We start from the raw sequence: 26318 nt of genomic DNA, 5'->3' as shown, positions 1-26318 counted from the left end.
AAAGCTGTGACTATTTGTCTACGTGTCTATGCCTCATGAAATGTTTAAATATGGCTTAGATTTCATGGTAATTGTCTGATCAAGCATTTTCGATTAACTGAAGCTTTACAATAAATAAAGTGGAGCAAATGGAAAAAGAATGAGACGTATGAACTGCTAGGCTTTAGCAAAAGGGAAACATTACATTCCGAGGTTCAGATGTTCGCATTAATTTTTTACCGCAACACGTTAGAGTATACAAAGCCAAATAAGAGCAGGATTTACAAAAGTTAACTTCAGTCCCCCGTTTCTATATCCACACACAAAGTCTTGTGCTTCTTGATCTCTTTGGCTTTATCAAGTTAAAAACGACAGAAAGAACCATTGGCCGGTTCTGTTTCAGAATATCCATCCCCTGTTGAACTCTCGCTTCAATCTCGGCCAGGTTTTCTGGTGGAGTGGCACAATGTTAGACTTTATTTAGATAACTTCAAAGGAAAAAATACGAACAACTGAGTTATTGCAAGAAATCATTCTTACATAATTATTCGAGCATTAACATCGCGCAAGCTATGAGTTGAGCCGCCAAAAATATTACTGAATTTCCCATATTTTGGAAACCAAAACCTAAACCTTCATTCCATATAATCAAAATTCCTGATTTTCAAGAAATCATTGCTTGCACAAGCCAGTCAAAATGAGGTTTTCACAATCCCCTCTCCCGTTTTTCGAGGTTATATTTTCTGTTTGTTTTTTGGTGTTTCATTGAGCTGACGATGCTAACGTGTCCATATTTGTACGATTCTATGCGATGTTTTGCTACTGCCAGGGATATGTCATTTACTCATTTCAAGACCTCAAAGTCGTTTTACGTTTCGTTAAGAAAGAGTTGAAGACGTGTCATCGCGAATTGCATCATATCTGTTGTTACTGTTATATCAAGACGTATTTTGAAAGTAAATTGTCACACACCAAGCCCAAGGCGTTTCTCAGAAATCTGATCATGAAGTCTTCAATCTTCATGGTCCATGTCTTTGTCTGGGCGTCATTTTAAGGACTTCGTAAGAGGCATACATGAAGTACATCATTTCCTCAAGTCCTAAATTTCATTTCAACATGGCGTTTTTTAAGTTCTCTTCGCTGGTAAATATAAAGGATTTCAAAAAAGAAATGACCTCAACACTTGATGTTGAGGATATTAGTCTTGAAGAAAATGTTAGAGATCGATCAAAACTTTTGGACAACATAGCCCAGGACACCTTACAAGAAGTTGAAGATGTTTGTAGGTAAATTGAAGTATTTATAAAGATTTTTTATGTTGCCTTTATATTTGACCAAAAACTGTAGAGACCGGTTGTACGAAAGCTGGATAGCGGCATAGCGCTATCCATCGAATAAAGTTTCCGACCTTTAGATATTTTAATAAATACGTGGAACAATAACTGTGTGCGTTAAATAATCCATTTTATAAGCATAATATGTGAGATATAATACTATATCAATGAATCAATTTGATTACAATCAACAACCCCAGAAAAATTTTAAGGCATTGACAAGTTGATCAATGATAATAACAAAAAAACCATGCAGTATAATCATGCCAAGATTACTCTAAACTTTTGTGGGGGTGTTGAAAATTTCCAATGGGCTTATATATACACACTAACTCATCCATACTGAAAATCATGCCTTGCAATGACCAGCCTATGACATATATTAGACCATGAGCTTACTAAATTAAAACAATGCAGTGTATATGTTATATTGTAGTAGATTTAATTCTTAATATTTTAATTGTCTTTTTTGTATGTTTCGATCTGCAAAGTCCAAGTAATCTTAAGGTAATTATACATTATACATAGATTCAACTGATTCATATCCAATTCTTTGAGTCCCTTAATATTTCACATACATGCACGTGAAACATGGTTGTCAGTGTGAGCAGTTACCTCATAATAAAATCATTCTGATTGTTAGATAAAGTGTTCTATCAGCCTTACACATTATAGAGTGTAGCAAGAGGTTGAAGCCCTGCTAAAATTCAGGATGGATAAAAGTGTTTACATCCACAGGATAAAAACAATGGAAAAAGAATATAAAAATATGATATGTTTAATAAGGAAATACAGTAGGTCTTGCATAAATTTTAATGGTAAAGGAAAGCATATGATTGCTCAAATCCTTATGCTTCTCCCATGTCCTGTATAATAGTTGTTTATATAATAACGTTTAGAATTTAAGCAATTTCATTGGTCAAGAGCCATAATATATAAGAGAACAGATGCACAGAGTGACTTCAGAAAATTTTAATGAATTTGATCAGTGATCGCTTGTTTATTTTGTTAGGCAATCACATTTTAGCACTTGTCTTAAGCTAGCCAATAGCATTTCTTTAGTCCTATATATAGATTGCAAAAATTTTTACTTTAACAATTTTCCTAAATGTTGGGGAGAACAAAAATGAACTGTTTACCTGTTTAATTTCCCAAGTATTGCGGAAAACAAAAACAAACTGTTTGCCTGTTTAACTTGGGAACTTTTTCGGCTTGCCCCAGCAGCTACTATTTTGTGGCAACTATTTTGTTCTTATCATAAATGATGCCATACCATGTATCTATAACTGAAGTGCTAGACAATGGTTCAACATTATCTATTTGTGAAATAATACAATAGTCACTGTGTGATCTAATATAGCATTTGTTTATAAAACCCTGACTAGATTTCCATATACTAGCACAGTGGCTCCATGGTTGTGATTCATGCCTTATAATACTTTAGAATGCATTATATGACTAAATTCTGTTCTTTTTTCAAATAGTGTAAAGATGTGGATATAGATAGGATGGATGCCACAAGTAAGACAATATATCTCTCCGAAACAAATCTAGCCACTCTAAAGTAAGCAAACATTAAATATGTCAATATTATGTTGTTTCATCATCTTGTTGTGACATGGTTGTAGAATAAAATTATAACAGGAAAAACTATTGACTGGATCACATTTGTGCTTTTCTCTTTTGTTCTTAACGAAAATTCTACTGAATAAGTTAAAACAAGTTCAAATTTCCTTCTAAATATGTACTCTGTAATCTTTTGGAAGCCCATCAAAAACATCTAGCGGCTGTAAAATGGCGATTTTGAGATTTAAGTATGAGACTTTATATAATAACTATGATGAAACACGCAATTTGATTGGTTCGTAGGCGTGCAGTATGAGACAATTAATCCTGCACGGAAAGTTTACAATGCCGCTTTGCGCGGAAAATTTGACCGTCGTTTCATTGTAGTTATTTTATAGAGAAAATACTAAATGGTTTTCCTTGCAGGATTGCGTGATACTGCACTTGAGAAATTGCTCGACTTTCGGAAAGCGTGACTTTTCTATGTAGGTGCATGATAAAAATAATTTGTTTCATGAGTTTATTGGAAACCTAAAAAAGCTAGGCAGAACAAAGCCCTGTCCACACGATGCCGGAAGCATCAAGCCGACAAGCCCGAACTCATAAATATTGTTGTTGAGTATATCTATTAAATGCATGTCGTGAATAAGAAATTGTGTATAACCATACTCCGACATTTTCGACATGTTTCATGCCAAAAGAATTGGCGAAGATTTTACTCACCATGAAAATAACCTAAATAAGACTTACTTGAAACTAATACAGCAATAATTATAATGTCGAACATTAATATGGAAACGACTTGATACGTGACGTCATCGTTTTCAAATTTATCCGGCAAAGCTGTCCACACGTATCCGCCCGGTTACGTGTGCACGGTACGCGTAACCGTAAGAATTATTCTAGCGTTTTCAAATTCTTCCGGCATCGTGTGGACGGGCCCTAACATGCCCAGGTAGAATTTTACTCCGGGATTTCCTCCCCACTTTCCTTTAATTTCTCATTTTAGTCCCATGAATATAGTGCCATTCTGCCTGGCTCAAGGCGAGGACCGTAACTAGAACGACAATTGGGGGGGGGGGGTGTATAGTCATGTATTCAGTTGTACATACTCGACAGATTTTTAAGCTTCTGCACTCGCAAAAGAAATTCGTCCGGAAGAACCGAATATATGAATAAACACCCTCCCCACCCCCAATCATCATCGTTCTAGTCATCCCTGCTAAAGGCCTATCAAGACTCGATCACAAGTATCTCTTTTAGCGTAATTGTGTTAATAATGCATTTGAAAACGTAATTTTAGCGTAATTGTGCATGTTTATTAATAATGTATTTGAAAACCTGATCTCATTTAGCACTTTTCCTGTATTTCACAGCGTGTTACCTGAATCCAGGAGTTCTCGCAGAGCATCATTCAAACAGAAGAATTATATCATCCTTTCAGAACAGCTTGTAGGTATATAAACATTCTTTGATTTGGGTTTGAACTTATTAGTCATAAAGCTAACGTCTATCAATCTTAAAATTTGTTAACCGAATAGCGACTTTCAGTAATTTCAATTTGATAAACAGTCTAGCAATTCGGGGCGATGATGTATTCCAATTCAAAACATAGAAGAACTTATTTAGCTTGCTCTGTTTGTTCTAGCAAAAGGCGAAAGCAGCTGTCACCGGTCATAAAATAGATGTACCAGAAGTTGTCCTCTCTGTAGCACTATATCATCCCGTGAAGGTAATTAATCAATACTATTCCAAGAATTATAAAGTATTTCATACTTATTTATATATATGCATAATTTTTTCTCCGTCTTAATATAGTTAAGAAAAGTTCAAGAATTTTTGGTACTTGGAAGACAGGTAGGACATAGCTATTGCTAAAAAGTAATTCGAATTGTTTTCATGCATATTGTACAGTACATGCGGAAAGTTACACGATATTGATTTAAGGTCCGTTCACACGATCCAATATGTCGGATCCAATTCATTTCTGACGTATGGAATGTGGTTTGTTATTGATAAAACAGTACTTCATTGGTTCTAGTTGATTTGCTGACTATATACATTGCAAGTCAACTGACTATAAAACATCCATCAGAAGTGAATCGGATCCGACAACATTGGATCGTGTCAACAGACCTTTAAGGATAAAGTTCAGTTGAAAATTCTTGATGAACCTTGTATTGTATATACGCGGTAGCACCCACCTGACAAATCATCAACATTAAATTCTTTTGAGAGATTCATGATTTTCTCAGTCATTGATCACGAAAATATATTTAGCTACATAGCAGAAATAAAATGCTAAAACGGTTTAAGAACCTTTTACCATCTTCTTGCTTTCAAACTTGCAACAATTTGCATAGTCGACAAGATTGGCTCGCCAATTGCAAGCAATAAAGCAGTAGTTTTCCTCAGCTGTATTCCCATCCGTGACTTAGGGACCGGACAAATTTGCAAACGTGTTCTAATTCGTCCGGTTCAGGTGTTCACACGATGGAAACGAATGAATATTTTACCGGTTCTACGTGTTCACGCGAGGAGACCAGACGAATTTGAGCACGGTCCTAAATTCACCCGGTCGATCCTGTGCGAACCTAGCCTTAACCCCACTTTTGAGTATTGCTTCATGCAATAATACCTCAGTCAAATAGTACAGAGACATGAAAGAAGGTGAACATTTATCAATGCTTCATAAAATCTGTTCATAATCAATACAAGAATTTTATTAATATAAGTAACATGCACACAGCTCGCCTTATTCGTATTTCATTGAAAGAAAACGGCAGTGACGTTTGCATAGAACCCATGTACTCTATATGTTGATATGCGCTGTTTTTGCACGTAACACGTACAAGATACATATAGTGCCAGGCTAATGCGGGACATGTTTATCCGTTTTAGACATTAACTGATTTACGTGACAAAATATATTGTCCCGCGGATTCTATTGTTGTCGGGGAGCACAGCGAGAATCCCGATTTTGCAAGAATCGCTACAGGCAAGGTATGGTATTCACTCTCGTGCAAGAAGAAAAATACTGTTATGTTAGGCAACAGGTTTGTTAAATTGCGAAAACGAAGACTGGTTCCTAAACGTTGGGTTGCCATAAAATTATTTACCTTTCATTACTTTAACATGGAGGCTTAACCGTTGGCCTGTTTAATGCAATGCCCAGTAAGAATTGCTCAACAATTAAGGCAAAGTTGATCTGTATGTTAAATTACCGTTACAGGAAGTAACAATAATGTAGTCTCAATTTTGTAGGATATTTGCCCGTCTGCTTTTATATTCATTGAGAGTGTTTTCTACAATGACACAAGAAGCGATTTATGTCGAGATTATAGCAAGTAAGTTGTCAATTTTGTTTCAAAGTCAACTGTTATGGGCTATAGCATATTTCAACCGACGTCAAAACACTCTATCTCGTCAGGATCATGGACTTGATTTAAATTTGCATTCTTCAAGCATGCATGAAGTATCGAAGAATACCTCTCGTTTTATTATTAAGTAAGTGTAAGAGGAAAGAATGCATGCAAAGAGATGGTTAGTGATTTTTGTGATAGTAAAGTTGTTACATGTATCTGGGACAAAGTGATTGGAAAGGTTACCTGGGTACAAATTCTTGGGTTTGGATAGGCGATGATTTGAAGTGAAAATCTAATATTGACTATATGCAAGGTTATAAGAAGGCGATGAAACGCCAAAAAAGATACGGATCAACCCATTGGCATTGCATGGTGTCTCATTTTTATGTCGCGTAATATGTGTTGAAAACCTTATATCATCTCCCAACATGCAGTACTCTAACGTTTTGACATTTTAAAATGTTTTGCAAAGCTGGAAAGCAGAAAATTAGCTATGTTTACACGGTACTACATAATCTGAAAACAAAATTGTTGAAAGAGATTTCTAGGCGTATACGCAGAGAAAAAAGGTCACTTTAGTATTGTTCTTTATTCATAGTATTCATTTCAGTGGTAATGGCGTTGACATTTGTGACTATAATATAGCTCCATTATTTTAAAAAAAACTCTTGTTGCTTGTTGTTGACACTAAATGCTGTTCAAGATTTACGGCTGTTTTCCACTGTCGCGTTTTTGTGCGTATTTCTATACGAACGTAAAGCCTTATGGAATCAACGATTGAACAAATGCATAGGGTTGGATTCTGTTCATGATTTGATACGTTTTTTTCTGGCATGAGATTAATTATACAACAACTAAGAAGGTTTAAGCTTTTACGCGTGCGTGTACGTACGTGCAAGAAACACGACAGTGGAAAACAGCCCTTAGTCTACTATATAATGTAAACAATGAAGCTAAAGGACTTTGAGTGGTACGCAGGGGCGTATTTAGATCGATGATTAGGGAAGGGGTGATTATTCATATACATTTCGTTCTGCCCGACGGATGTCTTTTCTAAGTGCAATGCTTACAATAGAAACCCGGCCGTCGCGGGTAGAATAAACACCCCCCCCCAAATTATCGTTCTAGTTACGCCCTTGGAGGTACACCAAAAGGGTTTGATGTTTTTCTACGTTTTCCGGCCAAAATACGTGAACTTAAATGTTGCTTTTTCACTTCTTTCCAGACTCATAATGGATTGGACTAACAAAAAACACAATGGCGAGCTACCTCGATACGGTGTTTGTTCAAGCAAGAAAATGGAAGAGACAAAGTTTGAGGATTTAACAATTAAACTTGGCTATCCCTATGTTTTTGTGCACCAGGGTGATTGTGAGCATTTGCTATTGTTTCGTGATTTAAGGTAAATATTCCAGGCAAATATTAGTTGCTAACTATTAATACCTGCATGGATTCGATCAGTCGTGAGTATTGTGAACATGTCAAGGTGGCTGATGTGATTGAGAATATTTCTATGTGTGTGCAGTAAGCAATGACCGATTTGAATACAGAAACAAAGACAAATTTACATCCTGACTATTCCTCATCGGTGAAAATGATTTGTTCACGAGAATTACGACTAAATGAATACCGGGCTTCAAGTGGCACACTACTGTTAGTACGTTTTGCAACGTATGCTGATCTTCTAAATTTCAACAATATGTACATTTCATTTTCTCATCGTATGTTTTCACCGTTATACGGAATCCGTATTTTCAAAAATACTGTCTTTTGAGCTGTAGTTCCTGACTGTAATAACCGTGTGTTACGTCACTTGCATAGCTATATCGGCATTCTAGTTATGGTAAAATTACTGTCGTAACAATCATCCACGTGCTGATGTACGTGTCTTGCATATTACGTAAACTTCTTTGGATTTTGAGTTTTGCTGAGCTGGTTCTGCAAGCTGGACTTGATAATACGTATGTCTTATTTTTCGTCGTTTCGTTAGAATGTTACATGCGGATGATCCACAAGATGTTTGTAACTATCCATTTCACATATTTCGTCCACGACCAAAGAGACAAAGATGTATGATTTGTTCAATATACAGCGCCAGGTAATTTTCATTGTTATACCGTAGGTACTACAGTCACGTGTCTCGCGAGGCTTAGTGGCTTACATAAGAGGTTGTTCCAGCTTCAAATTTGGGTTCACCTCAACCCATTACAACCTGCCTTTAGTATTAGAAAGTGGCGTTACCGTTAGATTTGTATGATTGTTTCTGTCTCCGCTAAAAAGCTACTCGCCTCCTGGAATTTAGAGGACGGTGGCTTTATCAATGTCATAAAGATTTATTTTTAATTCCCTTGTGCATGATTATTCTTCCAAGGTGGCTAACGCGAGATGATCTATTAATGTCGGAAGACCCAAGTTTGTTTTGTGAAAAATGCTTCAAGGCTTTACACTACAGGGACAATCAGAAAGCGTATCCATTCAGTGCTTATCAATACTCTGGCGACTATTACTGGTAATCACAGGAAATGAATTAATGATGCTTTTTCCAAAAAATCGTCATCCCCACAAATTTACTTGTGTGCAAAGCCCGACTGGTTATGGATGGATGAAGGCGTCGACGCTTCAGTTTCAGTGTGAAAGTTGTGTTGTAAATTGGAGCCCTCATTCTGCTGCGTTAGGCAACAACCCTCTGCAGTCAAATGTAAGATTTGCTGTATTTTTTTTATCAAAAACGTCACAATTTTTCACTCCAATCGATACACGCTGCAACATGGTTTATATAAGGCTCTAAAAAGACGAAGACCATTTTGTTCCAAGTTTCTATGGAATGCTGAGTAGTTGCTTCTGCCATTAAATCATACGATAAGGATGAAAACTTATATCTCAGGTTTTAACGTTTATAGTTGTTTCCGCAACAACTTGGTCATATCTGTGCGCAGAGAGAGAAGAGAGAGAGACTATAGTAAATTGTAAATGTTTCAAATTGTAATTTGTTAAAATGTAAATATATATATAATTATTGTGTTTTTTCACAATTTTCCATTTCATCTCCATGTAGAAAATGCCTTGCCGAAAAGGCATTGGTATATATTAGTTTTGAAAATTACTCGGTTCGAGAAGTATTATGCCTTTTAGCGTTTATAGAACATGGGATGCGCAGAGCGGAATTTTTCTTTGCTTTTCGGAGAACGCACAGATAACAAATAATTTCATCCCGCGCGCAAAACTCTGCCTATTCACCCTATATTTGAAAACAACCAGCCTATGGAAACGATTTAATACGTTATGTCATCGTTTTCACATCGTTTTCAAATTATCCGGCAAAGCCGTCCACACGTATCCACTCAATCGTCGTTTTCAAGTTCTTTCGTTTTCAGTTGGACGGAAACGCCGAATACGTTTGTACGGAACCCGTCAGTCAGGCCGTCACCGTAAAAGTATTCTAACGTTTTTAAATTCTTCCGGCGTCGTGTGGGCAGGGCTGAATATTCAATATTGCATGTTTGATGAGGAAGGGTTTTGTTTACTGGTGTTTCTCGGTTCCTAGTCGTACGACGGTACAGCTGACAGCTACCCAGAAACACCATTAGCTACCATTAGCTGCCATAGTTTAGGGTAATTTTTGGGTCATTTTGGTAATTTTTTGTCACAAGCATTCTGAGTGGATCATGCTTGATCATGCTTGATTTCCTTTCAATTTCAATCAGTGACGACTATGAATTGATTAATTAACTTCGGTTATATAACATGTCAAACATAATTGTCAAACATGGACGATAGTGGAAGGAGATTGAGAGACGATCCAACTTTTAAAGCTTTGCAAGAACACTATGACGCAGTTGGATCAAAGATTCACATGAGAAAGCTGTTCGAAGATGATTCGAAACGTTTTGACAAATTTAGGTTTGTATGAACTAAACAGACTGACCTTTAAATGTTCCAAATAAACACACTCTTCGTGCTATTAAAGTTATATAACTACCTTCCGTATGGTATGTATTATGAAATTTATTTTTTAAAATCGATACCTGCCAGTTGACTATGCTTTCATTCAGCATAATAATCCCTGCAGAAATTTAGAATTGAACTTTTATGGCGATTGTAATCGATTTACAGTTGTTTCAAGCAGAGCTGAGCTAAACTAGTATCATTTGGGCAATACACCTCCTTTTTACCCAAGTGTATATGCACGGGGAATGGAGTCAATACATGGACAACAATTAAGTAACCATTTGAAAATTATCACAATATATTAGAACATATATAGAACAAACCAAATAATTCAATTGTGCTGATTAACCTGTTTGCTAATTATTATACAGAGATGGATTTCAGACAAATTACCTTTTCCTTAGTCAAGTGCATACAAACAGGATGTCCTTCTTTATAAATATATATTATTTGAAAATATATACTGACTTTATCTTAATCCACATACCCATCATTTATCTGACTATCAATAATATTCTGTCACGCTACCATTCATTAGCAAAATTCTTTACAGTTTTTATGGTGTGCATTTGCTAGCTATTTAATTACAATAGACCTTTCTCATAATGATGACAAACATGTCACATGATTTTTGATTGGTTCCACAAAGCTAACAACCCAATCAAACTTTTGACTATGACCCCCAAACCTATCTTAATTGCCACCTGTGAGTTTTGCAAAATGTCAAACTGGATTCATTGATTAAATGGGTTAATTTCAAAACATAGAATATGGTTATTCTGGTATAATGGTTATTCTAAAAGCTGTTTACTGATGTGTTAATTGTCCGCAATGAACTGAGATGATAATTAGCCACCAGTTTAAAGTTGATTTGAATAACCAGTGCCCAGGCTACCTTGTTAGCTCAGTTCACAAACATGCCAACAAACAAAAAAGCAGTGGCGGATCTAGGGGTGCACAGAATAAATTACACAGCTTAATTTTAAATTCAAAACACCTTAATAACAATGGTATTCGTTATGGATTTGAAAAGAATATTTTTACTGAACATTGTTAGCAGAGCGTAAAAACAATCAATTTCAAAAGAAACTGATAATGCTGATCAAATATATGAATATCCCAAAAACTAATAATGCTGATCAATATATGAATATCCCCCCTCCCATATAATTTACTTAGGCTCTGCTGATCACTCTGATAAATGTTACACCACTGGTTAGGCATTTATATAGTTAAGAGCCTGTTTACATAATCCCTTAAATCAGGTTAGATTTTGTAGTAAGCCCCCCTCAATATTCAAATTCAAGCTGAAAAGACATTTTTGGTTTTATTATTGCATTTCATCACAACATGTATAATGTTACAGTTTTTATAAAATTAATGTTTTTTAGTTTGTCAGTGGCTACCTCTGACGGGGAAATACTCTTGGATTACTCGAAAAACATAATTACAGAGGAAACAATGAAACTTTTGTTTGAGCTGGTAAGATTTGTGTATATTCAATTTCCCTTTTCAAAAAGTACAATACTTTCAACTTTGTTGCGGGGAAATTTAAATGTCGCTACGCGCGCAAAATTCTACCTAATATTACTATTATTGTTCATACTCCTGTTGTGATTCGTATGTTAAAACATTTTTAAAACTAGCTGCTCCTAAAGACTTCAAGTACTAGCGGCAACTCGCAACACAGCGTTCACTCCTTGATATAGCATATATTGACCTACATATATTGACGTCATTGACAGTGTTCTCGCTAACAGGTATTAATTCATGTGCAGTCCCAGCGAGTTAACGCTCAATAGAGGTTCACTTTACGTGTTTTAAACCTGCTATTCCTATTAGTTAAAACGGATTTAGTTTACTAACATTTCATATAACAATTCACTTGGACCCAATAAAATGCTCGCAGCAATCCCTACCTTGCACGTAACCTAGTATATATTGCTGTAATTTCACTATAAATTTCAAATTTCAGGCTGGAAGTAGAAATGTTCTGGCTGCTCGGGAAAGGTTATTTTCTGGTGAAAAAATAAATTTTACTGAGGTAACGATATATAACCATATCATATAGCTACATCATTTTTCAAAAACGTAAACCTTTTAAAAATACCCAAAAGTAATTTTTAAAAAAGTGTCAAGCTTCTTAATTTATAAATACCGATATGCACTGTGACAGGTTGAAGATTATAATGTTACAAAGATTATATAATCTTCAACGTGACAAAAAGTCGCCCTTTTTTAAATGGATCAAAACCTCTATAATGGCTACATCCCGTAACACAAAACGCTCCAAAGTATTTTTTTGTATATCAATAGATTTAATCTATTTTTTATGTTCTAATATGTAGAAACGAGCAGTTCTTCACGTGGCTCTTCGTAATCGTTCCAACACACCCATTCTTGTTGATGGAAAAAATGTAGGTATAGAACTTCGAATATTCATTCACGTTATCACCTCTTAAACGAAATTTGAATATACCGCTTTTATACATTATGAGAGCCTTCCTTTAAGAGGCCAAAATGATAAACCGGTATTTTTAATTGAAATACAGTATTTCGTTAAAAATAAAATGGTGAAATAACATTTTCCGCGTTAGGCTGATGTAAATAATGATTTAATTGAATGCAGTTCTCTTGCATGAAACTCTCTAAAATACGAGTGCAATAATTTACATTACGAGTGCACTAGTGCTGGATCCACCCCTGCAACAGGGCTGATCTCGTCTACAACAACCCCCTTATTATTATCTCGCTGCTTACGGGATAATATTATACTGATAATTTCCATTAAATAATAATCTGCGCGTCTTTGATGTTTTCGACACCCTCTCTTTAATAATGAAAGCAACACGAAAATTGGGCGTTGATCATACATAATTAGTATCAGGGTCGTAGTTAGAAGCCTCATTTGGGTAGGGTGGTGCGTTTTGATCTCTTTTCAAGGCTATTTTTCTGCGGTATGTAAACATGAATATATGAATACGCGCAGAATTGCGTTGCGTAGTTGCAGGTTTCCCCGGAAAACGCGATTTCCTTCACGACTGCTGAAGATTTCATCTGATCTTATGAGTCGCAATGGGAAAACTGTGGGCATCCTCCTTAATCTCAGGCTTTTGCCTGCACTGCTGAATGCACGTTCAAACTTTAGATTTAAAGGTCTAAATTTGTTGAACTGTTTAAGGTAATGGATGATGTCAACTCTGTTTTGGAACAAATGAGAAAGTTTTGTCATGCTGTTCGTAGTGGGGATTGGAAAGGTGAGGTTTGATGAAGTTGACTCTATTCAAATTTTATGAAATTTCGACTGTTGATGAATGGAATATTTGACCCGACATCAACGGAAATCGTCAATATGATTATCTGATATTATTTTATTTTATACGATTGGAGATTATTCAAATTACTCTTTTTAAAAAGAGCTTCTAAATGACAAATTTACAATTTCGGAATTCATTTGAAAGCAGAAAAAGCATTTTCTGACAAATATGCTGTACATATACGAAAACATGCAATGTCTTACAGATTACATGAACTCTTTGTAAAGACTGTATAAAGTCTCATCTTGTGTCTCGTTCATAAATTTTTCCATTCATTTAAGGTTTCAGTGGGCAAAAAATTACGGATGTTGTTAACATTGGTATTGGAGGATCTGACTTGGTAATGTATTCTAACTTTTTCCCTCCAAGGTATCAAAAAATATGCTTTTCGAGAATTTTTCTTGACAAAAATCTGATCCGAAGAGAAAAACTTAGATGATAGCTCTTTCAATCGTAGGAATTAAAGTATTTTTGAATGCCCAAAACACTCATTAATAATAACCTATAATTATCCAAGTTCTGTCCAAGTTCTGTCCGATGATGTGCCGGCTCTTAGACTGGTCCAAACTGTCTGTTTTTATTGCGTGTGATCGATGATACGTTGATATTCAACACATCTAAGACGGCTTCCATGCATGTGGACAATAATTTTTGACGGGTCTTTGTTTTAAAACGATGCCAATTTAAAAAAGCCGATTTTGATTCTATATAGCCGCTGACTTGAATTTCATCCGTCGTTGGTAGTCGTCATTCGTTCATAAGAGTGCAAACGAAATCCAGTCGATAATTTGATTTAATGTTGTTGGAGACACGCCCAAGTCGTTTCGGTATTGTCCACTTTGCAATGCACAGCTTATAAAAGATAATCTTAAAAAATGCTCCATCTCCAACGACCTGGAATATACGGCAACTTTTGCATGCGTAACTTTTGATAACTTATAAATTTAAGTTACTTATCGTTATTGTAGGGTCCATTTTGGTTATCCGAAATTAAAACCGTATTCTAAAGGTGGACCTTCTGTTCATTTCGTATCAAATATTGATGGCACGCATTTGGCAACAACCTTGGAAAAACTTAATCCTGCAACAACACTGTTATTGTGGCCTCGAAGTATTAGTATGAGATTTTTATCCCGATGAAGTTAGTAGCTTGCAATAAGCCGAATACAATAGAAATAGGCAAATATTACCAGAGAGCAACGTGCGCCTTCAAACAACTTAGCATCAAATGTCGTATAACAACTGCGTAACATAGACAAAACACTTCTCGGCGTTTCGACCTGAGGGCCTTCGTCAGAAGAGTTAATATGAAGAAACTGCCGGTCGCTTGTTTCTTCATACTAACTCTCGTGACCAAGGCCCTCTGGTCGAAACGTCGAAAAGTGTTTTGTCTATTTTAGGCAGTTGTTATACCGGCATTCATTTGATACTAAGAAATAGGCAAATGTCAAGAAATTACCAACTCTTGTTTTGCTATGATTACCGATTGAAGTATATAAAAAACGTGTTACGAAACTCTAGGATAGGCGAGAGTATCTCTTCGGCCCCGTGTCGTACATTTACGGCATCTGTTTTCCACTTCAACCGTATCGTAACGAAGCGTAGCGTATATATATATATTAATATATATATATACGATTGAAGTGGAAAACATTGGCCTTAAAGTTCGTTATCGTAGAAGGGAAGCTTCTAAATCCTGGAACGAGAATTTTGAATGAGTGGATCATTTTATTTTAATTCCAATGTACACTTGGATGGAAAGCAAACATGCATTTATAAGCATAATTATTTTCAAAGAATTTTCCAGTGCGTTATTAAATGCAGTAAATGATAATTCACTTGTGTCAAGGATCGGGCTTCTGATTGCTTCATTTTTTTTCCAGATCAGCTGATTGCTCTTATAACCTATATAAAATCTGCTTTCTATATTTCGTTTTAGACTTTCACGACCATTGAGACCATCACAAATGCAACGTCTGCAAGAAAATGGCTGTTGGATACTGCTGGAGATGTTAGTAGAGCAGGCTCTTATATTTGCCCTAAAAGTGTGCCTGACTATTAGGGAATAAGGAATTAAATAATTTATCGCCTGAAAATTTTACAAGGTCAAATTAAGACACGTCGAACTTTGTTTCACTTGCAGATTTGAATCTTGGCCCATTAACAATAGGTTCAGCATTTTTCATTTCGTGAAAAAATTGCCAGGATTAAATATAAAAAACTTCTCAATAGATGGGTCTATACCCATCAGCCATAGTAATTTGCTTTGTGATATTGATATTATGAAATGCTATTACAACCATTAGAATTTTAAAAATGTTTAATTTTCAACTTCTTTTAGAAATCAGCTGTGGCTAAGCATTTTGTAGCCTTGTCAACGAATGCGGTATGTTAAAGTATTACCTATATGGGAGCATGTTACAGTGATCTATTATCCATTATGTATTATATATTCATGATTGATGAAATACTATATATGAGCCAATTTCAGCAACTAAGTACGGAAGTACATTTTATCTATTTCAACCTGACTCGAGTTGCTGAGATATAAAAACATCATTGCATGGCTTCATGTTCTAGATCGCAACACAGCTGTTATCTTTTAATCACAATTGCATAATATTATGTTCTAGTTTCTACCACCAAAAGCTAATTTGATTTCAACTGCACATGTTTTTTTTTGTCATCGAGAGAATGACTAAAATGCTTATTCTCATTGTTGGTCATCTTTAATATTTACAGGCAAAAGTGAAAGACTTTGGAATTGACGAGAAAAATATGTTCACTTTTTGGGATGTAAGTTATATTCTTACATTTTCTACCAAGACAAGAGCATGAACTTACTATTGTTGTGATAACAGGATTTTTAAAGATCTAAAGATTAAAAAAGAACATCGTTTGTTTGTGTTAATGTTCATGCTGTTTTTCTTGTTTGAAATTAGTTCAATTCGTTATTTTCCTTGCATTACCGCTGCAACCGTGATACACAAGTATTTGCACGTCACAAATCATTTACTATTTTTTTTTGTTATACTGAACCTTTGCATTGTATTTTTTTCCAGTGGGTTGGTGGCCGTTATTCATTATGGTCAGCGATTGGCTTGTCAATTGCAATAAATATTGGTAAGTGAACTTCATAGTTTCTGCATGTGTCGATAAATATTGGATTTTGGAAATGTTCTAATGTTCAATTTTAGTGCAAGATTTGTGTGATCATGGCATGCGGGTATAATACGAACATACTGTATAGTATTTTATGATTTATAATGTTATCTTCCATATTCCATGCTTCAAAATAATATTCTTATGAATTATTCCATTTGTTCTTCTGTAAAAGTTTCAACTTGTTTTCAGGCATGGATAATTTTGAATCACTGTTGGCTGGTGCTCATTTTATGGTGGGTTTTTCCTTTTATAATAGCTCGAAATTGTCGCAATATTCCCATTTTAAAACACTATTGCGTACGATAGAAAAGTATGAGTGGTGTATAAAGATCACTTTATTATTTTCATACGCAACGTAAAAAAAAGGTTTGTGAATTTCTGAAAATTTCTGAAAAAAAATATCGTATGAGTGGCCTATCTCTGGCTAATGCCTGATTATGAATAGCTTAAAGGAAGCGCTCAGAATGCGCATGTCTATGTGCACTATCATGTCACAGATTTCAATCGTGAATATAAGCATGTTATTTTATACATCTCTACAATCATTGAGGAAAAATCAACCCACAATATCAACCTTTGAAACCATTTTTTGAGATATGAATATCATGTTAATTTTTTTAAGGTTTTCTACATTTTTTGTGCTTTCACATCAGGACTGCATGTGTTTGTCAGTTCCTGCCGTATTTGTGTTTTGATCTATAATTAGCTTAACTGGAATAACAATAAATAGATATGGCTTGTATCGAAAATATGGAAGAACTTGAATTGTTCTTTATTCGCAGTATTCCAGGGCCGTAGCTAGACCGCTTATTTGGGGGGGGGGTGTACAATAGCGTACAAAAGAAATCAGTCGGGCATAGGACGAATATATGAATATACACACCCCCCCCAATTAAGCTTCTAGCAACGGCCCTGGCTATTCCTGTTTCCAATGTTGTCTTTTTTCTTTTAGGATAACCATTTTCGCTCAGCTCCTTTGGAAAAGAATGTATGTAACATTATCAGTATTGAAGAATCTAAACATTGTGTTCTTAGGCCAATCTGCATACGCTATGCATGTAAATAACTTTTATCGCTTGAAGACAAAAAATGCAGAAGATCCTGGCATTCGTAAACTGTTTCATATACTCAGACGAATTATTTGTCACACGGATCATTCATCCAGACGGATGTCGATCCGTCTCTAGCACAAATCGTGCCAATAACTCAAAGTTTTATATTAAATGATTGAGTATTAACATTAGCAGTCAAAATTTGTGTAAAGGTTTCAGGTTCTTATCGATAACTGACTTGCAAGATAAGAATTACCGGAATGATTTGTCTCCGTTCTTCCGATTAATAGTGTAAAGAAAGGAACTGAAATTAAAATTGCGGGAACGTGTTTAATTTCCGCATAAACATAATAGAACTACTTAAAATTTTCCAGTGCAGGAGTCATATGAAATGGCGCAAATGATAATTCTGTTTTGTTGAGGACACCCAACGAGTTTTCACCCACCAACCTGAAATAATTTTTAAACCTTCAAATTCCGTTCCCATTGTTGTCACAGTTTTTAACAAAAAAGTATAATCATGCTTTTGGTAGACCACTGGTTTAGATCAACCTTTATCAACCGCAAGTGACGATTATTGTTTGTTTTGTTTTTAGATTCCTGTTATTCTTGCACTTCTGGGTGTCTGGTACAATAATTTCTTTGGCTGTCAAAGTCATGGTTTATTTCCATATGACCAGGTATATTGCATGCAGTGTGCCTGAAAACCGGTATCCTCTATAATAACCAGACCTTTTGTTACGAACGTGCGTGGTATGGCATGTTATTTGCCATTTAGAGTTAAACACGTAACTATTTTGTTTATCATGTATTTTGATCAAGAAGTTATAAATGTTCAGCCACAAACTCAATCAAATCCTAAGGAGTCACAAATCACGTTCAAACGCAAGGTCTGATTTCGATAGAGTATTTTTTTGGGACGCCTTGCACTTATGAAATATGCATGATATAAACATGTATAAAATTTGCCTTCTTGAGTTTTGTTGAAACAATTTTTGGTAATCCCACTGTTATTCTAGACAATAAACTACACTCTATGTATAAAAATGCCCCCCCCCCTCTCAAACTATTAAAGATAGTCCACAGAACGCCTAAAAATTGTTTTTATACTTAGCCTATGTTCATATTTTATTTTTGGGACATCTTGTATACACGAATAGACGTGCACGTGTACAGATTTCATAAAAATCGACCAAAGTGTGTAAATTCTTACGATTGGCTCCTGTTTTTTTCTAGTATTTACATCGATTCGCAGCATACTTCCAGCAGGTGAGAAATAAAAATAGCTTCATTAAAATACTGCTTCCAATTGCAAGATGTCTGTGCCTGTGGCTTGACTCTTGTATAATTAATAAGATTCTTGTAATTTTGCATAAAGCTAGTAGGTACACCACGTACAAAATAATATTATTCTTATAATATTCTTTTTACGTATATTATTCTTGTATTAGTTGTATAATTGTTTATTACTAATTGTAAAAGCATGCAACACATTACGAAGCACGATGGTTAAATTGAAATGATATTTTCATAATTCTGTTCGAGCATTCTAAATTGCCAGTATACTGGAGTATTTTGCCATTGCTAATTCTTGTTTATTGTATTAATTCCTATATTAAGGGCGACATGGAGTCGAATGGGAAATCCACAACTTCATGTGGCACTACGGTTGACTATTCAACAGGACCAATCGTGTGGGGAGAACCTGGCACTAACGGACAGCATGCTTTTTACCAATTGATTCATCAAGGTCTGTTATGATCGACAAATTGAAACGTATTCATTGCCGCCGGGCATAAAGCCTGATTCACATCAAGCCCGACGCTTGGGGTTCTCTATTTCATGCACATGCACGTGATAATGCGCTAACTTTCACATAGCAAAATAACCCAGGATTTTAATTTTATTTAGGAACGAAGGTTGTTCCGTGTGATTTTATTGCTATGGTTGAAACTCACAATCCCATTTCTAACGGATTACATCATAAGGTTTGTCAAAGTTGCCTTCACAAAAAGTCAAGATCAAACATTCCAGTCATAATTTTCGTTCAGCAAACTTACCTATCTCATATTCGAGAATATTCCACCAATAATAGCTACTTTCGATATAAACAGCAAAAGTCCGGAAGACTGTTTTACTACGATGACGTAAATTCAATCGTATTTTTTACATTTTGAAATTTTATTTTGTAAATTGTATTGGAGAACACGTGTCTTATAGTTAAACGCTCAGTCACGTACTCCTACAAAGCACAAGACAGCCATTCATGCTATTATGTACTACCCCACTTCCCTTTACTCCTTTTTTACAGATTTTACTGTCAAATTTTTTGGCTCAAACAGAAGCTCTCATGAAAGGAAAGACACCAGATGAGGTAGCTAAAGAACTTGAGGCAGCTGGGATGAATAAGAATGATGCTAAAGATTTAATACCTCATAAGGTGAGCTAGAATTAAAACGAAGCTTGTTAGCAATTTTTCTACTATTACTATCAACTACTTTAGAGATTTAAATAAAAGATGGGTTTTCAGTGCTGTAGAAAAGGAAAGATTCTTTCCAAAGATTTATACGCAGAAATTGCTTTTTTTTCTTCAGGTTTTTCCTGGTAATCGCCCAACAAATTCAATTGTTCTACAGAAACTTACACCACTCTCATTAGGAGCCCTTATAGGTATGTGGCTGGTCTCTGGTAATTTCATAAGTGTTCTAGTACAATACGACGAATAATTGGGTTTTAAAATAACTCCTAGGAATATCAATTCATTATACTGGATGTCCCAAAAAAAACGAAAACTATTGAAATCACTCATTGTTAAAATTTGAATGCCGTGGTCACGAATTTTAGCCCATTCATGGGGATTTAATGCAACTTATAAAATGCTAAATACGAAAAATTTGAAATTGTGAATTTGAATTAGCCTTGTTCTTGCTTCGAAAGAAAATAGTACAGCTGACCGCGGAACAACAGTGTTTATTGTGATAAATTATACGCGTACCCAAAGTACATACAACGGACGTGCGATGCGCTTTTCAACAAAGTCGACAAAGGGGTACAAACAAATTTTACTGCATCATGCATAAAAATGCTTATGGCAAACAGTTATACACTTGTGGGTCCCAACAGAGTGCTTAGGCATTTAAACTCTAACAATTACATTGTTATGAGTGATTTGATATTTTGGGGACACCCTGTAGAAAACTTATAATTCTTATACCAGTATGATATAATGTAAGTTTTAAACATTCCCACTCTTAACCCTAATTTATGATTTTCAGCTATGTACGAACACAAGATATTTGTACAGGGCAAAATATGGGACATAAACTCATTTGACCAGTGGGGGTATGTATTAAGCTTTATGTTCTATTTTTTTTCACTAATTCCTTTGTATTCGTTGTTGAATTTCAGCATTTTCTGTTAATTTGCATTTACTTGATAGTTGATTGTGCACACAGGGCGATCATTTTAATGCATGTACGTTTCATTTCTATCTTACAATGACTACTCCGACCTGACAACTTTGCTCTATTTCTTCCAAATGTATCTACAAGACAGAACTGCAATTGAAATTACTTCAATAAGCATCATAATGGTTACACAATCTAATTCCAGAAAAGAGAGTACGAGCAGTTGTTTCATTTTTAAAACTACATTGTACCTATAACGGTGGCAGTGTCGGTGGAAATTGAATCTTGTATACGTTTTGTTTTCCCTGTTTTATCTTGTTTCGTTCTGCTTTGTTTTGTCTCGTTTTGTTTTGTTGTTTCGTTCTGTCTTGTTGTATCGTATGGCTGCGTTTCGTGGTAAATATACTCTGTTTTTTGTAAGGGCCCATTGTAATTGTTGTACACTGTTGTGGTGTCCCTGCCAATTAATTGTTACAATTCGCGAATTTAAATAAATAAATAAATGAATAACCTAACCGAAATCATAACTCAAAATGGCCAAAATGTATACTTTGTAAATCGAAGTTTCCGTTACTGAATTAAATCCCGCCACTTTTCGCAATGCATTATGCACATTTTGTAATAATATTCTTGCAAATTTTTTCAAGAATATTCGTCAATTTCTCATGGTAACCACTGAAGACAGTGGGACATGACTCCTACTGAACAACGAAATTGGGCAAGGGAAAGATAGATCGTTCTTGTTCGTCTGCATGTGCGTAAAAGGAAGGAAACTTATAATTACGGATCACCTGTTAACATGAATTATCTGCATATTTCGTCTATTTAGACAAATTGAAATGGTAGTTCTTCTTGACGCATCATCCGTCATGTAGTATAAATACGGGGTGGGGACGATAAACGAAAAATACATCATAAAACGGCTCTTGTGCACTCTTTTTACCAACTAAATCATTTCCCAATTCTTTGCACTTTCTAAACGCGCGATTCTGTTTAATTTGACCTAGTAATCTACATAGTTCGTCTAGATAGTCGTACTCATACGAATGATCCTCCGTCACTAGTATAAATCGTTCCAATAACTCAAGGTTTGTTATTATTATAGCGTGGAGCTTGGAAAACAGTTAGCAAAGGTCATTCAACCAGAGCTGGAAAGTGATGTTGCAACAATGCACGATTGCTCAACAAATGGCTTGATCAAATTTGTGAAAAGTCATTCGACTGCCTAGTAGAATCGTAGATTCTGGGTCAAGATTGCTGCTGACTTTGTCTTTATTTAACCTGTCTCGTTCTTACTGTGCTAAATTAAGTAAATCATGTGGGATACATCGAGTTTTATGATTTATAAATCATAAAACAAGACTAGTTAGACTACAATTTATTCTAATCACTTTATGTCGAACTTATTATATTATACAATTAACATTTCTTTAGTAATCTTATCTACACTGTATTTTGTTTGTGTTGCATCTATGTTTTCATTTGCTATTTGCTCACATTGATTCATTTTCTATCTTCTCCAACAGTTTTAAAATTGATCGTTGTTTCATAACTACCACTGTTTCTCGAAAAACAATGCTGCATACTTGTCAAATATACGCTGAATAGACCCATTACACTGCACTGACGCGGGTAGTTGTTCTCCTGTTACCCGTACGCAGCGATTACTATTACAATCATATACAAATCGGCTTTATTTATCCATAGGACCAGTTTTGTTAAAACAAAAACATTCGCCGGGGCGAGGCTGCCATAGGACCTAAAGACCTACCTAATGCCGTTATTGTTCAAGTCTAGAGTTAACCTGTGAGTAACGCACAGGGGCGTAACTAGAACGATAATTGGGGGGGTGAATATTCATATATTCAGTTTTGCCCGACGGATTTCTATTATAAGCTATTGCAATTACAAAAGGAATCCGTAGGGCAGAACTGGATATATGAATATTCACCCCCCGAATTATCGTTCTATTTACGCCACTGGTAACGCACCCACATCTCCACTCTTTTCAGACTTGATGGCATGTTCTGTGCACAATCTTTACACTTTTGATTTTTAGTGCAAAGTTTGAGAAACTTTGCAGTATTGTGATGAGTGGCGAAAATTCAAACGAGTCAGTCAGACAGTCAGTCAGTCAGTCAGTCATAGTGTAAACTTTACGGGGGGGTAGATTGATTTATGCGTATAGTAACTTTTTGTGTATGATCAGTAATTTAAGGTTTTTAAATCAGTTTAACTTGCTTTATTTATTAATGCACTATACCCCTTTTGCAAAGTTCACCAAAATATTGAGGGATTTTGGCGGTTACTGTAAATTTTGAAGCATTGGTTTTCCGCGGTTTGGGTTTTGTTTTAAAGGGATTTGCACAGAATTACCCCCCGGAACACCCGATTCTTTCTTACACGTCGCAACTGCGCATGTGCCGTCTAGACTTGAACATTATTCACGATGTAAAGAAACGAGGAGCGACGAGCATTGCTTCAAAACATTCCGGGCTTAAAAATCGAGCAATTCTTTGAGAATCTACGCACTTTATCAACTTATGTTATGAATTACGAGCATTCAATTCAACACAAATATAATTTGGAAGGTTTATTCCATAAATAGAGCTAAGAGGTTAGGAAGAAACGACGCTGTGTTGTTTATGTATTGATAGACTTTTACACGAATGTATATTATGTCGATAGCAAGTCGATACCTGATATTCTGCATACAGTACATAAATGATACTATACAAAACGGACATTTTGTGCAGTAATCAAATCATTTTGGCGGTATACAGTATTGATTATAAGTATATTGTTTTGTATCGATTTACGCGTCGAAGTATATAATATAGACATAATATGCACCGCGGTTTATTACTCCGGCGTCAGCGACGGAGTTGAAAATTCGCCTCGGTTTTGTTTTGTTTTTGTTTTTTTTTTTTTTATTATTTTTCGTCGTCGCAAGTCTGAAATGGCGCGAACCATTCTAGTATTTGAAATGTGTATGTAACCGTATTTATCTACGTCCCAGTCTTATCTTCTAAGAGTTGTGGTGTACAGCTTTGGCTAATTTTCCGATGCGCGATTCGATTTCGCTCGCATGATACGGCAATTCCTCCAAGAGGAACAAATAAACCGTTGTTTTCATGCTGTTCGATTAAGTTTAGATTGAATTGGGGTAAGAATATATTTAATACATGTAGATTCTGTTCCTATTTTAATAATATCGCTGCTATTTCGCCGTTTAATAAGATGATGTAGTCGTGTATGGGCGCGTTGACACGTCGTAGTTTGCACAGGATTGAAGATTTAATATAACTGTATAAGCGCCTATTCCAAAAGCAAAGTGTAAGACAAAGCGAATGTATCATGCGGTTTATTTACATTTTTGAACAATTGAACTTCTACACTTTTTAAAGTACGATGTGCTTCTAAATTTCGCAATCGAACATTTATAGGTTCGCAACTCGCAAGGCATCTAAATGCGAATATGAACTGTATTGTTTATGTTCAGAAGCTCTATATTAAAGACTGGCACGTGCGCCGGAGTTAACGCCAGATCAGGCGTCTTGTTTACATTATTTCCAACGCAACTATTTTGGCTATTCTTATGAAGTGACGGATAAATTGTAGCCATCATATAAATGTAGTGAATGTAGTCACAGTTGTTTGACGAAGAAAAGAGACTACACTGAGAAAATCGCGCCCGGTTTGGCCGGTTTACATGGGCAACTAAAATTAGCTATAATTTAATAGTGACTGTATCCGCAGCTAACGTAATTTGAGTACTTTGAGTAATTTCCTTTTGGTTAATGTTTAACCTAGTTCGTTATATTTTTACTGGCATAAGTCAAAATGTCTATGTTAGGACAAACGTCTGGTTGCTTAGGTATTACAGGGCATGAAAACTTTGCACTATCCTTGGATCCCTAGTTCGTATTCGCGTGTGTATAGAACAGGGTGATCATTTTCCTCCATAGCTTAATATAAATATATGCAAAACCCTTATTATAATTTTTGTTATCAAACAAAAAGTCTCATCTTCCTTTCATTTCGCCCAAAATGATTCAAAAAAGTGTTAAGGCTGTTTTTAGTATACACCCGGCCGACTATTGTCTATTACAAATCCTACATTCTGATGGGCTACTCAACTATTGTCTATTCGTAATGGTGAACGTTTGGGGAAAATTCGCTCGCGCGACCGTATAAAATTGCATTAAATAAATTATTTTTCGGTGTAATTGCGGTGTATCGATTATTTTCTCGAAATTAATATATCTAGGTACAGGCCACTACAGGGTGCATGCTAAAACAATTAGACAACTCGCCTTCGTTGACTATTCGCTCGTAGACAACTCGGACTCGTTATCTAATTGTTAAATAGACTTTATTGCCCTGAGCGCGGGATGCCATCTTATAAAACGTTTCATATTAACAAATTTTATAGAACAAAAATTGCACTGAAATAATAAACTTACAAGATAAAAAATTCTTCAGTCATCATTCTGCACTATTACATCGCATTTTCTTTGAGGTAATAATTCTAATTGAACTGAATTGCCATACTGATTAATACATGATAATAATTCATGATAATACCTACAACTTTTAATTTCCATCACTCAAAATCTCACCTAGTTTTTAGTCCTTTAAGCTATAATGCAACAATTCGGCCAGGGTTACAAAAGGAATGTATTAAGTTACCTAAAGGAAAAAGTTACAAAAAGGAACACCTTAGGTTACTTAAAGGAACAAAAGTTACAAAAAGGAATGTATCAGGCTACGTAAAGGAACCAATGTTACAAAAAGGAACATGGCAAGTTACAAAAAGGATCAGCCTAAGTTACATAAAGGACACCAAGTTACATAAAGGACAATGTGTTCCTTTGTGTAACCATTTTGGTTACACAAAGGAACCATCAAGTTACAAAAAGGATCATCGATATAACAGTCAGTCAGTTAGTCATAGTGTAAACTTTACGGGCGGTAGTTTGATTTATGCATGTAGTACCTTTTTGTATATGATCAGTAATTTAAAGTTTTTAAATCAGTTTAACTTGCTTTATTTATTAATGCTCTACATCCTTTTTGCTAAGTTCACGAAAATATTGAGGAGTTTTGACCGTTACTGTAAATTTTGAATCATTGCTTTTCCGCGGTTTGGGTTTTTTCCAAGAGATTTGCGCAGATTTCCCCC

The 26318-nt window shown here is 35.4% G+C and overlaps 2 protein-coding genes across 5 annotated transcripts; both read left to right on the top strand.

Annotated features, from left to right (window-relative positions):
• Window positions 1–1100: 1100 nt before the first annotated feature.
• LOC114516859 (snRNA-activating protein complex subunit 3-like) lies at window positions 1101–9209 on the top strand. Of its 4 annotated transcripts, XR_003686325.1 has the most exons (12): window positions 1101–1265; window positions 1805–1820; window positions 2798–2877; window positions 4256–4331; window positions 4528–4611; window positions 4698–4736; window positions 5781–5882; window positions 6144–6226; window positions 7470–7646; window positions 8235–8342; window positions 8616–8942; window positions 9145–9198. XR_003686325.1 is itself a non-coding variant. In XM_028536449.1 (11 exons), the coding sequence occupies exons 1-11, from the start codon at window positions 1150–1152 to the stop codon at window positions 8755–8757; spliced, it is 1023 nt and encodes a 340-aa protein (XP_028392250.1). In that variant the 5' UTR covers window positions 1101–1149; the 3' UTR covers window positions 8758–9209. The 4 variants fall into 4 exon arrangements, 3 of the variants coding, with proteins under 3 accessions (XP_028392250.1, XP_028392251.1, XP_028392252.1); XM_028536449.1 differs by having other exon boundaries at window positions 8616–9209; XM_028536450.1 differs by having other exon boundaries at window positions 1191–1265; window positions 1805–2107; window positions 8616–9209.
• Window positions 9210–9942: 733 nt separating this feature from the next.
• Window positions 9943–22523, top strand: LOC114516546 (glucose-6-phosphate isomerase-like). The gene is given in 23 exon segments (XM_028536070.1): window positions 9943–10144; window positions 11584–11674; window positions 12168–12236; window positions 12541–12609; window positions 13374–13449; window positions 13791–13849; window positions 14478–14497; window positions 14499–14603; window positions 15317–15332; window positions 15449–15520; window positions 15851–15895; window positions 16252–16305; window positions 16572–16632; window positions 16864–16907; window positions 17627–17662; window positions 18323–18406; window positions 18963–18995; window positions 19347–19476; window positions 19638–19714; window positions 20038–20166; window positions 20321–20396; window positions 21002–21068; window positions 22239–22523. Coding segments are annotated over 23 exon segments (1671 nt in total). The 5' UTR covers window positions 9943–10010; the 3' UTR covers window positions 22363–22523.
• Window positions 22524–26318: the final 3795 nt, after the last annotated feature.

This window comes from Dendronephthya gigantea, unplaced genomic scaffold (assembly GCF_004324835.1).
Source record: "Dendronephthya gigantea isolate DGI-Jeju-01 unplaced genomic scaffold, DenGig_1.0 000006F, whole genome shotgun sequence".
Lineage (NCBI taxonomy): Eukaryota > Metazoa > Cnidaria > Anthozoa > Malacalcyonacea > Nephtheidae > Dendronephthya > Dendronephthya gigantea.
The sequence above is the reverse complement of the archived record's forward strand: the minus strand, read 5'-3'. Positions and strand labels throughout refer to the sequence as shown.